Source organism: Aplidium turbinatum, chromosome 1, assembly GCF_918807975.1.
Source record: "Aplidium turbinatum chromosome 1, kaAplTurb1.1, whole genome shotgun sequence".
Taxonomy (NCBI): Eukaryota; Metazoa; Chordata; class Ascidiacea; order Aplousobranchia; family Polyclinidae; genus Aplidium; species Aplidium turbinatum.
In genome coordinates this window covers 23,143,321-23,160,400 of record NC_137472.1, presented here as the reverse complement: position 1 = coordinate 23,160,400, position 17,080 = coordinate 23,143,321, and the positions used below count along the sequence as shown (strand labels likewise).

Here is a 17,080-nt window from a genome sequence, read left to right as displayed (position 1 = left end):
CATTTATTAATTTTGAGAAACTCTTGATTCTTGAATGTTGTATGTTGAAAAACTGTTTTAAAACTCTTGATTCTACAACCTTTTCTACAACCGATGTTGTAAGTACGGTGGCTTATCCAAAGATGCAATGACTTGATTACAGTGAAAATTAAGTACAAAAGTGCAAAATGAGTGACTGAGTGCACAACTCGTACAGCCATATGCTACCAACTTCAGGTAATGATGGTTTGAGTGCCTTGCAAAGATGCCTGTGCATGCGCTGATTAACGTGGACTTGATGACGCACACTCAACAAGCACACATACACTTGACGGAGCCACCAGCTTTGTCCAATGACAAGACAAGCCGATTGGAGTTGGTGACATGCTGCAGCCTTTATCTGCCTTCACAGCCGTTGAGCTTGATAACTTCATCCGCCTGTTGCGTCGTGACTTCATTTCTCCCTTATTACTTAATGTAATAAGGAAAAAAAGGAAAAACTCCAAGAAGAGGGAGGATTACAACAAAAAGATTGGGAATCACTCGTGGCCACTGCATTAGGCGATCCAAAGAGCTACTGCACTTTTGCTTTCTATTTCTTTTCAGACTGTGTAGAGAGTGATCTAGAACTGTATCGAACTAATAGTAATAAACACATTGCATCTCAAAGAAAAAGCTGGATTTTGACAATAGAACAATCAAGATACTGAGGCAAGTATATTGGCAAAGAACCAAGCACAGCCTCCGCCTGTGTTTCTTGCTCTAGCAGCAGCATAAACTATGTCCATTCTTTCAAATAACCTCATCAAAATGAGTATGGAGCTCGTCTCCGATAGCAATTTTACGCTTACCACCAAAATAGCTGTGGCACTAAGGCACCACATAAATCGGTCTTGGCAAACCCTTCTTTCCAACATTAATATCCATAATCTGATTGATTGTGGAAATCTTAATCTTCAGAGTTCAGACTGAGCAAGCTTCTTTGAGAGATTAATCCTGACAGTTTCACATTCTTGCAGAAGCTTTCGACCACTGATGCAGACCTGTCAGCGATAATGGTAGAGTAAAGCTTTCACTTGTTTTCGAAGTGTTGCTACCTGTCAATTATTCCACTCACTGGGTGCCGCTGAATGAATTTGACAAGTAGTTAGAATGAGTTGCTCAAGCAAACCACGATAGCTAAATCTTGCCATTTTATTGTGCACAAAGTTGGACACGTAACCTACTGAGGTATCGGGCCAAACATCAAGCACTTATGCTACGGTATATAACACTAACAACAACCGACAAGTACATTGTACATGTACAAGATGAGGCTATATACCAGTATCACAACATAAGATATTTTCCTGCGTTCTTCTGGTTACTACGTTTTAGGTGAAAAGTGACATTGAAATAGAGCAGGCTTAATAAAAAACATGCATGTGAGATGGAAGACAATAAATCAAAGCAAAACAGGTCAACTCCTGCACCAGCAACTAATTAAAATACCACAAAATGAGAAAAATCAGTAACAAAATAACAATACCTTGAATGCTTCAATGGCATTCCTTGTCCACTTTGTACCACCTGCAGGTTGAATGTTGACAAGGAAACATTTGGTCACGCATGGTGAAGTGCTGACAAAATTATCAGGAAGTTCTAGCAATGAAGTAAGAAGTGTAGTCTCCGTAAAACCAAAGTCCATAGCATACACTACACATGATTGCTCCTGTTAACAATAGAAAATACAGTAATAGTTACGCAAGAAAGATATATAAGATATACAAAAAATATATCTATTACTCTGTATAACTATAATGTATGTATTGTATGCTATTAAAGACTTTACAAAACTATGAGTACTAGGGTACATTACTTTAAAACTTTACAATCCATTTCATTCTACCATTTTTACCACCCAGGGGTGGTAAAAGGCAGAGCCCCTTGACCCTTGGAGTGGCAAAGGTTCAAACAAAGAAGAATTCATCTCATTCAGATTGTCACGATTCTTTTTATCTCTTACCAGAAAAGAGACTTGGAAAGGAATAATGACATAGTTTAATGGGATATCACCGAAAAGCAGTCAATTAAATGGTCAATTAGTTCTACTAGTGAGATGATAAATGAAAATTTCTGAATGACTTTAACGAGCAGCTCAACACTTCTAGCAAATATACAAATGAACAGCAATTGATTCCAACGCTTGTAACTCTTAATCGACTTTAACGTGATTCACTCACAACTTCTCATTTGATTCTAATCTCGATCACAATTTATAATACAATAGAATTCGCCTATTAGTCCAGTCGTTGAAGGGTTTTACCTTGACTTAATTGGTGTAAAGCTGAAATTTTGCACATTGGTTCTGTTCATTGTGTACAATGACCAAAAAAAATCCCCGTGAAAACTTTTGGTGAAAAAAAGTTATCCGCTATTTTCGAAATTCCGCTATTTTTTTCAAAATGGCTGATGTACAAATACTGAATTATTCGATTTTTATGAAATTATTACACTTACGGTGTTGGTGCTCATTTAAAAGTAAATTTCATACTGCAATTATTTCGCATTGGCAAATTTTTGGTCCGCCGTGATTGCCTGAGAAAGTTTGCGGATACACAGAAAAAGAGTTCAGGGAAAATGCCTGCAAAGAAATTACGATCTGTGACAAGGAAATTCAAGCTTCTGAAGCCTCCAGTATACTGCGTCAAAAGGGTGCTGATAGGATTAATGCTGCCAGTACTAATGGAGGGGACAACATTGTTGCGACAGCTGGTCGAAAAGTACACATAGACTGTCGTAAACGTTACACCAACCCCATCGATATACACTATACAGCTTAAGAAGAACAGAGAGGAAAGTGGGTCCTGCGTCACGAGGAAACGAAGTGTTCGAATTCTTGATGGCAATTTCGACAGTAAGACTCATTGTTTGTTTTGTGGGACTCGAGTTCTCACGGACAGACCTGGATTTAGTTCTGTTAAAGCAGGTGTTTTTGCAAGGACTATATTAGAGTGTTGTGAGAGACATTCTGACGATTGGTCATTCGCCGCAAAAGGTCGTGTTGAATATTACGGTGGCAATTTGCATGCTGCAGACTGTTTATACCATCATTCTTGTGTTAATTTTATATATGGATGTAACGTACCCTTGCAATGCGGCAGAGTACCTGAGGCAAAACGTCGAAAATCTGGGCGACCGAAGGATGAGAAACAGGACCAGGCATTTCTAAAGATGTGTTCCCATCTTGAACAGAATGATGAAGAACAGTTAACGATATCAGACCTCAGATACAAAATGAAGAAATTTTTAGCAAATGATAATTGCCTTCCTTATGGATCACAATATCTGAAAACCCAATTATAGAAACAGTACGGTGAATCTATTTATATAGCTGAAGGTCAGGGCCTTTAATAGGCAAATACCCAACTATTTCAAAAAAGTTTAAAATGCATGGGAATCAAGGTATGGGACAGTTTACCTCAATATATGAAAAAAAAACATGAAAAAAGGCTTCAAATTTTTCAATAAAATGTGCAAAAAACACTTCTTCAATAATCAAGAGCTATAAAAACGACATCCACTACCTGAATATGTTAATTGTTATTATTTTTTGTAGTATCTGTATTTGTTTTTTTTTCTGTTCTTCCTTCTTCTTCTTTGTGTTAATTTGCTACAATATTTAAAAACGCAATACTTTTTTTCATATAACTATTTGAATGAGAGAGTGCAGACTCGACGACCTCCTACGCCTTCAGGGCTACGGTCTTTCGCACTCTCTCATTGGATGCACACTGTCAGTTTATGTTTTATGTATGTTTCGGCGTTTCGCATCCAAACAAAAATAAAATGACCATCCATCCATCCTTTATGACATTGTCACTATGAGAGAGAAAACATCCGAAATCCTCCGATCTCATTACCTAACAACAAGGCATGAGGATGATGAAGATTCACCAAAGAAATAATTAAAACTGCGGCAAGGCTCATCAAAAGTGATGTTCCATCTGATCACAGATGCTATACAATAGACGGCAGGAAGCAGCAAAGTGACATACAGGGCTGCGATTTTTGCCTTTTTCGGTGACAAGGTGACTCGACACGCGCCATCACTATTCGACAAACACCGTGCCTTACGGAAAAAAAAATAAAAAACAAAAAAAGGAAAAAAACTGAGAGAAGACTAAACGTCGTCAGGTCGAGGAACAATCGGGGGGGGGAGGCTTCACGTGATGCAATCATAAAAGTGCTGACTTACATAAACTTTCTTGCGCCAGGTACTTCAAAGCAAGGTCTAAAAGCGACGCTTCACACGAGAAACTCCCAAGGCGTCAGCGCCGCCATTTTGAACACTGCAGGAGAATGCTTTGATCGAAGTTCTAACCCCTGGCATCAAACATTTCGCAACACACGTTTCGTGCTATTCGGCACAACGGGTTTCTTTTATAGATAAAATAACCGAAGTAGGCTACTCCTCAACACCTACAAGTGATAAACTCTCTGGTTTTCGCTATCTTCTAGAGTCCACGGGTGCGGATGTTAACCAGGAACGCCTCATTTCGCTGTACCACACGCTTCATCAGCACCTAGCATCAGAAGAGCCGTTTCCTTCAATTAAAAGTTTGTGGTACAACGTCGTCACAAAAGGAAAAAAATTCCAGGATTTAAGTGAGCTCATGCACTTCTGCTTGAAGTACCCGGTGCACTGTTGCAACGAATGTATCGTCGAGTCTTTCTGCTCCAGCTACGCACTGCACGACTCATGATTAAGGCCGCTGTCTGACGAAGCTATTCAAGATGAACTATTTGTTGGCATGTGCGGTCCACCGATTTCACTGGCGAAACCATTGTTGCGAAAAGCACTTGACTGCCTGTTCCCAAATGGTTGGCGGCATTTCTATCTTCGAAAAAAAAAAGTACCAGAAATCTCCTGTCGAAAGTCATACAGAGGCAGAAAAATTAAGATCTAGCAGCAAGCATGCCCTGGCATTAATGTTTGTGTTGTTACTAATATTCTTTCCTTTTCACTGTTATTAATTAATTCGTTCTTGTGTTACTTTACGTGATTGCATGTAGTTTGTTGCAATGTTGTGCGAAAAGGCTTGTTTGCCATCTCGGCACACCTTAAACGCTGTAGACCTGTAGCCTTACGCCGTTGTTTTGTATTATCGTGGTATCGTATTGTTCCGTTTTCTTTAATCTGCAGTTCATTTTTTGCTTTATCTTCGCTGTGTTTCTTGGTAACTTGCATGTTTCGCTCCTGACTGTGTTTGCATGCGGGTACGTGCAGAACCATTAACATACTAAAGCGAGACTAAAGAGATGTCAAAAGAAAAATTCTCCATCACGCAGTAATTCGCGGCCAAACGCTTATAATGTGACTCTTGTGACGTCATACCACTATTCGACAAACAAACGCAGAATTTTTGGTCGTTTGACAAGAAAGAAAAAATCGCAGCCCTGGTGACATATAGTCTTCGAGTCAGCTGCTCCCCTTATTTTGGCTTGCCATTAAGTGTCTTTGCCGAGACACAGCCACGTGCTCTGGAGCGGTGTCAAACCCATGTCCTTTCGAACGTCGCGCAGACGTTCTCCCCACTCGGCTACGCAACCGACACTCAATCTTGGTCCTGCTCTAATGTACTTGCCTGAAACTTTGCGAACACTGTTGAGTTCCTTATTTGTAGGAGAGGACACAAAGCGAAAGGTTGCAAGTATTGGCCAAGCTGTTGTCCAAGCTGTCAGACCACGAGCAGTGACTGCACCATTGCAAATTGGTCTTGCTGTTCAAGGACATCATTTAAAAAGGTCGAGATTTCTTGTTGATACTTTACACAATATGGGATATTGTTCTTCTTACGCAGAAGTCCAGAGGTTTGAAAAGAATGCAGCTGATTGTGTAGCATTAGAATCCATTGTTCTAGAGCAGGGGTCTGCAAATAGTGGGTCGCGACCCGACCATTCACAGTGGGTCGCAAAACGGTTTAAAATTACCATAAATATAACTTGTATGGCAAAAATAAATACAATCATATAGTCTTTGATGTGCTGAGTTTCGTACAATTTGGTAGGCTACAAGAAAATTTATACTTTCGATTGTAGTACAGTAGTTAAGCCCACGGTTATATATATAGCCTGGAAGACAGCTTGAGCCAGGGCATGAAAACTCTCTCAGCTTATCTCCAGAACTGGCGACTGAAACTTAGCGAAAACAAAACTTTGGCGGCAGCTTTCCACCTATACAATCGGGAAGCTGATCGTGAGCTACATGTTCACAACAATGGAAAACCTCTGACCTTCTGCCCCGAACCAGAATATCTTGGGGTGACACTAGACAGATCGTACACATACCGCCACCATTTGGTGTCACTGCGCAAGAAAATGACATCCCACGCTGCACTACTCAAACGCCTGGCAGGCCACGGCTGGGGGGGCGAGGGGTGACACTTTGCGTATAGCAGCCTTAGCCCTTGTCTACTCTTCAGCAGAGTACTGTGCACATGTTTGGTGCTGCAGTGCACACTGCCAAAACATCGGCACTGCCATAAACAGCGCCCTGCGCACAGTTACCGGATGCCTGCGTCCCACACTATTGGATAATTTTGCCATTCTCGCTGGCATCCAACCTTCTAAGCTTCGTCGCGAAGAAGCCACTCTGTTTCTTGGCCGTAGGGCACTAAAGCCTAACCATCTTCTCCAGCACAAGATCTCTGCTTGCCCAAACCAGCACCCCAGTCGACTGAATTCAAGACAACCATTTGTGCCAGCCGCTCAACTTCTGATCAACGCAGCAGATGAACTTCATCTCTGCGGCTACTTGGGCGGACTATAAATGGAATTCTGAAAGGAAGTCAAGTACCACTGGACTTCATTCGTTCATCCCCAACGCCGACACATGCCCCATCGGCCTGACACTACAAAGACAAGCATGGGTGCGCTTCAACCTTCTTCGTACAGGCGTCGGGCTTTTTCGGTCAACCATGCGCCATTGGAGAATTGGCCTCTTCCTCCTCCTGTGAATGTGGTGCCGAGGAACAGTCTGCAGACCACATCATCAATAACTGTACCATCTTCAAGCCACCTAACGGATTGGAAGGTCTGCGTGTCATGGATATGAAACTAAATACTGGCTGCTCTCAAGTAGCCTTCCAGTGTAGTCCGGGAACATCTTGAGTCTGGGCTGGTAAAAGGATAGAGTAGACCCTCGGCCCCAGAGGCTTGCACGACGACGAAGCGCACGGTTAATAGGTCCACCAGCTTATTAAGCCCAATTTGGTCCATTCCGGAATTACTTAGAAAATTGTCTCCCGCAACAAAAATCGTCTGGTCCCGATGTGGCCTTAATAAGTGGGGACGACCATATTGGAATTGATATTAATTTGCAAAGTATTTTGCGCAAAATTATATGCTTCAGAAACGTTTGGGTCGCGAAAACTTCGAACGATTGCTTTTTGAGTCGCACCAAAAAGTATTTGCGGACCCTAGGGGTGAGCTAGACCCTAGGGGTCCGCAAATACTTTTTGGTGCGACCCAAAAAGCAATCGTTCGAAGTCTTCGCGATCCAAACGTTTCGGAAGCATATAACTTTGCGCAAAACACTTTGCAAATTAATATCAATTCCAATACGGTCGTCCCCACTTATTAAGGCCACATCGGGACGGGACGATTTTGGCTGCGGGAGACAATTTTCTACCACTCCTATACCTTCAGGAATTCCGGAATGAACCAAATTGGGCTTAATAAGCGGGTGGACCTATTAACCGTGCGCTTCGTCGTCGTGCAAGCCTCTGGGGCCGAGGGTCTACTCTATCCTTTTACCAGCCCAGACTCAAGATGTTCCCGGACTACACTGGAAGGCTATTCGAAAGCAACCAGTATTTAGTTTCATCATCCATGACACGCAGACCTTCCACTCCGTTAGGTGGCTTGAAGATGGTACAGTTATTGATGATGTGGTCTGCAGTCTGTTCCTCGGCACCACATTCACAGGAGGAGGAAGAGGCCAATTCCCCAATGGCGCATGGTTGACCAGAAAAGCCCGACGCCTGTACGAAGACGGTTGAGGCGCACCCATGCTTGTCTTTGTAGTGTCAGGCCGATGGGGCATGTGTCGGCGTTGGGGATGAACGAATGAAGTCCAGTGGTACTTGACTTCCTTTCAGAATTCCATTTATAGTCCGCCCAAGTAGCCGCAGAGATGAAGTTCATCTGCTGCGTTGATCAGAAGTTGAGCGGCTGGCACGAATGGTTGTCTTGACTTCAGTCGACTGGGGTGCTGGTTTGGGGAAGCAGAGATCTTGTGGTGGAGAAGATGGTTAGGCTTTAGTGCCCGTCGGCCAAGAAACAGAGTGGCTTCTTCGTTACGAAGCTCAGAAAGTTGGATGCCAGCGAGAATGGCAAAATTATCCAATGGTGTGGGACGCATGCATCCGGTAACTGTGCACAGGGCGCTGTTTATGGCAGTGCCGATGTTATGGCAGTGTGCACTGCAGCACCAAACAGCTGCACAGTACTCTGCTGAAGAGTAGACAAGGGCTAAGGCTGCTATACGCAAAGTGTCAGCCCTCGCCTCCCAGCTGTGGCCTGCCAGGCGCTTGAGTAGTGCAGCGTGGGATGTCATTTTCTTGCGCAGTGACACCAAATGGTGGCGGTAAGTGTACGATCTGTCTAGTGTCACCCCAAGATATTCTGGTTCGGGGCAGAAGGTCAGAGGTTTTCCATTGTTGTGAACATGTAGCTCACGATCAACTTCCCGACTGTAGGCTATAGGTGGAAAGCTGCCGCCAAAGTTTTGTTTTCGCTAAGTTTCAGTCGCCAGTTCTGGAGATAAGCTGAGAGAGTTTTGGGTCGCGACCCAGTATTTGCGGACCCCTATTCTAGAGAACATAGAGAACTCGAAAGCACAATGTTATTTGCGGCTGACAACGCTGATCATAATATTATCACCCTGGATAGGAAGGAGACTTTCCACGGGATGGGAATGATTGCTGCCTTGACACCGGGTCAGAAAGCAAATCGTATGATTCCAAAGCACAACATATCACAACTCAACATTACGGAGAAGACTAGGATTGAAATCATGCAACTCCGCTTTGCCAATGAAGCGCAGAAGACATCACTGGCTGGTTATGTACCTTTTTCTCAGGATCAAACCCTTAGTAATATTGTAAATGGTGCTGTGGCCGATGATGACGTTAATGTACATGAACTCGAATCATGATGAACATGTCCAAACAAAAAATGATCGACCTGATCAGTAAAACACTTCGGGATAGCTTAAAGGCTGCGAAGTGATCAATGCCCCATGGGATGCTGAAGTTCCGATTGTGAAGGCTGCTGTGTTCTTCGTGCAGTGTCACACTCGACAACGTTAATTGGAGAAGACATAGATCTGTTGGTCCTGCTTCTTCATTATGCGCAACAAGCTAATAAAGATCTATACTTCCGTTTCGACAAGGCAAATGCTGACAAAGTGTATCATATCAACAAACTGAAAATGGTGATGGGTGAAGAATTATGTTCCCAGTTACTTTTTCTACATGCCTACACTGGATGTGACACAAAATCAAGCCCTTTTGGTGTGCGTAAGAAAATCTGTCTTTCACAAACTGGTAACGTGTGATGCTACTCTGAAAGACTGTGCCTTAGACTTACTTCCTTCTTGAAGCAGACAGCAGTATCCATTGTGAACAATGGTTGTCAAGCGATGGCTGTGATTTTTGGGGGCACGCGGACGGATTTCCTCTCGTCATTGCGCTACAGAGTACTAAGAAAAAAAGTACGGTAGTCTCTTCCAAATCATTTGTGACACCAGAACGTCTTCCACTTATACTGAGTCATCAACAAAATTTCACTGTCTAAGGCAGTGGCTTTCAACCAGGGTTCCGCGGAACCCTAAGGTTCCGCCAGTAAGTCTAGGAAGGGATCCGCAAGTCTACATTCAAATCCGAGAGTCTATTTTATTATTATATGCATATTGTTTAAATATAACCAAATATTGATTAGGTTTGCCACAATAATAAACTTGCTACACTTTAACACGTTCGCTGCGATCACACGTTCGTTGTTTACTTGTGGTGCGATTACCTTTAACTTTCTGCTTACCCGCCCAAATTTTGTCGACATGTTTTCTTCGCTTCAAGGAGTTCTTTCAGACAGTTTAATCGTTTGTAGCCTACACCGGTGGATCAAATCGCCGTGAACGTGTTAGAGATCATTTTATTTTGCCAGTATTAGGTTTGTTTTTATATATATTTATAAAATTCTGTTTACACCCTTACAAGTATGGATATGAGTAGCCTACATGAGTATTTTAATTTATTTTTATTAATCAAACGATGTTTTTTCCATAAGGCAATTAAATTATTGAACAGGGGTTCCTCGAGCTTTTGGAATGTTTCATTGGGTTCCGTTCCACCTAAAAGGTTGAAAACCGCTGGTCTAAGGGTTTACTACCAAATAATGGTCTGGTTAGGACAGGAGTGTGATATGGAAACTTGCGGGTGGGGTTGGAAACTGGAAGGCAGTCAGTTTGTGACAACAGAGTCGGACATGAATGCGGCCCAGATTCCTTCTTATAGATTATCTACTGCAACTGCCTGTAGCACTGCCAGGTGTAGCTGTAGGCAGAATAATCTACCCTGTACCTCAGTATGTGGACAGTGCAACTTGATGCCTGTGACAATACGTAGAATCAGTCATTACTGGACGAAGATGATGACCAGGACTTATTAAGCAACTGAATGTAAATAACTTAATAGGTGGTGTTTAATTCTTGTACTGCCAGTGTTTCACTATTGGATTTGTTTCATATAAGTCTATCCATTAAACTAATGAGTTAATTTCATTTTGATTTGTTTTAATGAATTCCTTACCACCTTAAACCCAGAGATAGGACCCCAGAATTAGAGCTCTAGCATGAATATTAAATGAATTATTGTCATTATACTGTTTTGGCGGCCATCTCGAAAATGACAACTTTCCGGTGCTCTGATTCTCCTAGATTTTTAATATATTATTCTTGATGACAACTACTAGAAAAAAAACGTGGGAAAACCTTTTGTGGGAATTTTTTGGGGTCAAATATTGACCTGACTGTAAGTGAACAAAATTATCGTTTTTGGAACTATTATACATTAGCTTAGGCTATTAGGCCTATAAAATATTTTGTTAATGTCACTTCGTTTAAAGCCAAATATAGTTGTTATTGAGTACCTACCTGCTTATTAATTGTGACAATAATAATATCATATTTTAAAGCCGTCGATAATATACACACTGAACAGGACCAATGTGCAAAATTTCAGCTTTACACCAATTAAGTCAAGGTTTGGCCCCTTTTTTCGCTTCAACGACTGGACTATCTAACGGCACCTCTAGGGGATTGCAACAACTGACGTTATAGCCGAATTGACGTTATAGACGAACTACAGCAAACTATTCCAAAATTGTCTTTTGATTAATGAAAGAGGTGTATAATCCAGCCAGGTTTACTGTGTACCACCAAACTGACAAAAGTCACGCAGAAAATACAGTCAACAAAGAAATTGTGTAAAAAAAATTACCTACAGTGAAAGGTACAGGAAATTTGTGCAATACAGCTCGTTACATACAGTAATAGAGAAGTGCATTGCTTATTAGCAAAAAAGGCATTGATCTTCAGCTGTTTCGGTTTTGACACGGATTTCTCTATCACATAGCGTTCAGCTTTTGCTAAATAATGTAGGATTTGCTCGCTATCGTCGTGACTTCGGAAGTATCGGTCTAGTTGTCTATACAGTACTGCATGTACAACTGTTGCTTTGAGTTGTTTAAAGGTCAGCTGTAGAGCTGCTTTTTACACGTGATAGTTTTTCACGCGGAAAAAAAGAAGTTAATTCAGGTAAATAAAGTCTCTGCTGCGAACGACGTAGCAAAATAAAGGGAAGACATTTTGCAAGCAGCAGCGCTAACTGGATTAAAAGACTGACCGTTCGTGTTGAAGATGATGGCTTAAAGTGACGTTATGAACGAACAAAAGACGTCTGGGGACCAATAAAGGGTGCTGTTAAATGCGAATTGACGTTATAGGCGATGCTGTTGTAGCCGAACTACAATGTACGTAAAAGATAGGAATTCTGCCGGGACCGAGCAAAATGTGACGTAATAGGCGAATTGACGTTATAAACGAAGCCGTTATAGGTGAATTCTACTGTATCATCAAAACTAGAGATGTACCGATACCAATATTTTGGCCGATACTTTAGTGTTACAAAAAGAAGCAATTTTGGTAGTTGCAAGGAATTATATTAAATGCTAAGTTTGAACTTATTTGCATAAATTATTAAAAAAAGCTTTAAATTGGCGTAATTTATTAAAGATTTAGAAATCCAATCTCAATCGCATTGTTGTGTCATAATAATAGGTTTTAGTAATGAAAGGCCACCGTGATTGAGGACTGGGGTATAAGGGTTTCTGAAAAATTAATAAAGGGTTTACACAAACTCTCCAAATAGCCTATCATAATTGATAAGATGTAAACCAAGTTATTTGTGTAGTCGTACAAAAACTATTCGACAAGTAACGTGCAACCTAAGGGTTTTGTCGTTTGGTTGAGAAGTTTTTGCCAGGCCAAGACTATCCAGGTAGTAAAAATGTATAATTTTGCATCGTTTTTACGTTGCTAAACGTTTAAAAAATCCATGTAACTTGGTTGTTTTTAGTAAGCTGGTTCTTTCAGTTTGTGATTTAATTTCCACCTTTCGTTGTAATGAACTCATCAAGCTTAAACCATGTCATGGTAGATTACGACTTTGAACAAAAGAATAAATTTTAAAGTTCAATTTGTATTGAAAATACATGACGTACTGTCTTCCAACCTTATTACACATTACTTCATTACGTAATGTCTTATAAGAATGAATTGAAAACGAGTCTATTCACTAAAAATGAGAGCAACGGGACAGGGTTGATCTCTAAGCGGTTTAAACCTGGTTTTAACCGGTCAAAACTAGGTTTAAACCGGTCAAAACCCAGAAAAATATTTTTATGTAGTGAATGGTCGACTACCTGGGCTATTTAGGAAATATAAAAGTAGTTGTGAGTTGTGACCATTTTGATATGCAGGCCTCGAACTAGCTGGCGGCCATGACCGCCTGAACTTTCATTAATGGCCGCCAATACCGACCTGTCAGGCAAAATTTGATGGCAAATGTTTTTCATAAAAAAAATTTGTTGGATTAAATTCTTGTACCGGTACTTCAGTTGGCTGTGCTAATTGTTCATCGTTCTGCCAACGCATTTTTTGGTTCATCAGAAACTTATTTTTAGAATTTGAATTTTCTCAATAATTAAAATACCCATATTTTACGGACCATAAGGTGTAATTTAAATCCTTTTTTCCTCATAAATTGATCGTGCGCCTTATAAGCCGGTGCGCCTAATGTATGGATCAAGTAGTGCATTATTGCCTACACTCAAAACCAGTACCGATACTACGTATTAATATATAAATAAACCACCGTCTTACACAATAAACTATGGTAAAAGCAACTAGCAACTGTGATATTCACTAGGCTCATTTTTTCTTTAGCTCATTGTACTATTGTGACTTGCTTACATTTATTAGGCATTTTTGTTTAATGAGCTTTATACGGTAACCCATACTCCTTAAAATACTTTGCGTTCTATAGCCCGGTGCACCTTATGTCTGAGCAAACAACTAATCAAAGCAATTTATTGACAGTGCGCCTTATAATCGGATGCGCTTTATGGTCCGCAAAATACGGTACAACCAACACATTGAAATATCAAAAATAAACAGAGAAAATGAATATTTTTTGTTCCAAATCCAGCATTTAGGTTATTGTTAATCAAAACAAAATATAGTTGAACATAATTACTAAACATTGAGGGTAATATTTTTAATTCAATTGAAAAGCAACTTGATTCATACACTAAAGGGGTTTTGACCAGTTTTGACCAGTAATAGGTGGTCAAAACTGCCCGGTTTAAACCAGGTTTTAACCGGGCGGTTTAAACCGTCCCGGTTTAAACCGATTAACCCTGCAACGGGACCACGAATTCTCACTGAACTAATCAGTAAAAGATCTTGTTGTGCCTACTGATCTCTGGAGCTGACGTAAACCTTAAAAAATATGGACTTAATCTTGATACGGGATTTGACTACATTTAATGGATATTTTGCTTCACTGAACTTCAAAGTCAAAACATATTTGTTTACCACAACCAAACCACTTATGACGATCAAATATCACGTGTTGAGTCACATGACCGAAATCAGCTGATTCGCGCGTACGTTTTTTCGAAGAGTGTGTTACAACTTACAAGTGCCTACCACGTCGCATGGATGAAAAACTTTTACAAGTTTTATACTCTGTTGAGAGTAAAAAAGAAACACAAATGATAAATATTGGAGAAATTGAGTCTGCTTCACGACTTAAGAATCAAGCAACGCAAAACTGCTGAAACAAAACGTTTTGTTTAAGTGAAAGAATCACTGAAAGCAACCAATGCCAAAAGCTGCGCTTAGTTAGTGCTTAGCGCAAGAAGTCATGTATTTTTCTACGTCAATGTGATGTTAGTTACTACTACTTTAAAAAATCTATATCTTTGCTTATGTAGAAAATCCGCAGCAGACGCCTTTTTTTATATGTTTAGCATAGGCTACAGTATCGGCCAAATTTTGCCGATACTGATACTCAAAATATGGCCGATATCATCGATACCGATATATCGGTACATCTCTAACTAAAACTCATCTACTCGTATTCAATAACTGCAACTCTCAGCAATCGTTTCATCATAATCTCTACATCTATTACCAACTACAATAATAATAATTTACGCAAATTACACCACTATTTATAGCAGGTTTGTTGGTCTAGTAACTTCGAGAAAGTACAATAATGTTACATCATTAAGAACTCGTTGTTCTGGTCAAGTTTTACTACACGTAAACATCTTTGTGACATCATAAAACCCCACAATTGGCAAATTCTGAGACGCAAGCTGGAGAAGCTTATAGACTTACACATATGTAGAATGTTCCAGAAATACGTCACATATAAGGATTTCGCAATCAAAAGTCACTACAGGACAAGAATAACATATCGTATAAGAATTTTACAAAACATTACGCTCGGTCAAGACATAATGTAGCTTGTCGTGAGGCTTCGCATATTGATTGTGACACAGATGCAATAGGCCAGGGGCATCCAAACTTTTCCAGCGGGGCATGGTGTGATAATAACTGCCCAAGGGCTCAACAATTTCTGGTAATTTCATATAGAATAATAAAAGATGCATGCTAGTATTGTATTGTTTAATGCTGTCATTTTTATACAACCATATGCAAGGTTGTAAAGCATTTTGATAATTAAATATCACCAAGGCTGGATTTAGCTGATGGGGGGCCTGGGGCACTTTCAGATCGAGGGGCCCCTTGTGCAAAAAATGTTTTCGCGCTGACGGCACGAAAAACCACTTCTACGTCTACAGTAGCACTAATCCAGGCTGTAAGAAAAAAAATCACATTTTTTCACGTCGGGGGCCCTTTAAAAGGAGGGCATGGGGAACCTGCACCCTCTGCCTCCCCTACATCTGAGCTTGCATATCACGTGATGCAAGTTATCTGCATTTTAAGCAAAAGCTGAAACATCTAGAAATTTTGTAGAACGCAGCTGTGTTAATGTAGAGCAGTAGTTCTCAAACTGTGCGTCGCGACGCCCTGGTGCGTCGTTTCAATTTTTCAAGGGCGTCGCAGAATAGTCCCGTTTTGTGGCTGAACTCAGTTTATCTTATAAAAATGAGGTAACCTTTTGAGGACGCCCACTGAAGTCAAGAGCCTTCGAAAACCTTTGTGAAGAAATGAATGCAGAACATCGGAGTTTGCTCTTTTTTTGTTTATCTAGGCGGCTTTCGCTTGGAAAATCCTTTGAACGCTTTTACGAATTGGTGGATAAACTTCAGGCTTTTTTGCAGAAAGAAAATAATCCAATTGCAGATTGTTTAGCTCAAAACGACTTTTTATTGAAATTGGCTTACTTGTGTGATATCTTCGCCAAACTGAACATTTCTATGCAAGGGTAGGATAAAAATTTGCTTGACGTTTCAGATAAAATTGCAGCATTTGTTAAAAAGCTGCTGTTGTAGAAGGAAGATATAGCAGATCTGTCTGGAAGCTCTCAATACTTTACTTTTATTTTCTTGTCCAATGTCCAATTTGCTTGCAAGAAAAGTATGACGCTGCCTTCAAATTTGCGAAGCATATTTGGGCAACGTTTGCCCAAGCTCGAGTCGAAATTTACAAAATACTTCCAGGAAAATTTATCAAAAATACGAATGGATTCGTGATCTTTTCGTCCAACCTACTCCATCGTCTTTTACTGCACAATAAAAAGAAGCCTACATTGACCTTTCCTCTGACAATTCCCTCAAAAGGATGCTTAAGTTCAGGAAATTCGACAAATTTTTGTATTTCAATAAATCGCTACCATCCAGCTTTGGTGAAGAAATCACTACAAATTATTATCCCATTCGCCACGTGTATTTATGTGAAGCAGGATTTTCTGCCTTGACGATGATAAAAAGCAAATATCGATCACGAAGAAACACTGAAAGAGAAATGCGGATGGTAATTTCAAAAAACTCTCAAGATTCAACAAACTTTGTAAAAACAAACCACCCACACGTCACACTAAATAATATGCATTGGTTTTTGTTGTTGTATCAATAAACAAAACTTTAATAACAAGATTCCTTATTAACGTTTATTTGCTGGTGCGTCGCAAGTCCAGAAAACTTTTTCAGAGGCGTCGCAACAAAAAAAGTTTGAGAACCACTGATGTAGAGGATTAAACTGACGTCTTGATTTTATACCCAGGTCAAGTTTGGCTCAACAGAAGCGTGAAATGGTAGATGAGGTAAAAGTAGATAAGGTAAAATGGTAGATAAGCGTAAAATGTCATGTAAATATGAGTCACAAGTTTTGAGCCTAAGCTGTTTTCTTTAGAGTTTATATTGGGACAGCAGGCCCTGCTCTCGGAAGTGAACCCTAGAAGTATTGGCGATGCTTCGACTGCTTAAAAACTAGTATTAGCAGATGTTGATGCGACACTGAGGG

General features: G+C 40.4%; 1 protein-coding gene across 1 annotated transcript in view; it reads right to left on the bottom strand.

Annotated features, from left to right (window-relative positions):
- Positions 1–17,080, bottom strand: part of LOC145770231 (uncharacterized) — an 80,945-nt gene that overhangs the window by 10,312 nt on the left and 53,553 nt on the right. Inside the window, exon 7 of the mRNA XM_082581830.1 lies at positions 1,508–1,690. Coding sequence (XP_082437956.1) covers positions 1,508–1,690 — 183 coding nt within the window. The remainder of the gene's footprint in view (positions 1–1,507; positions 1,691–17,080) is intronic.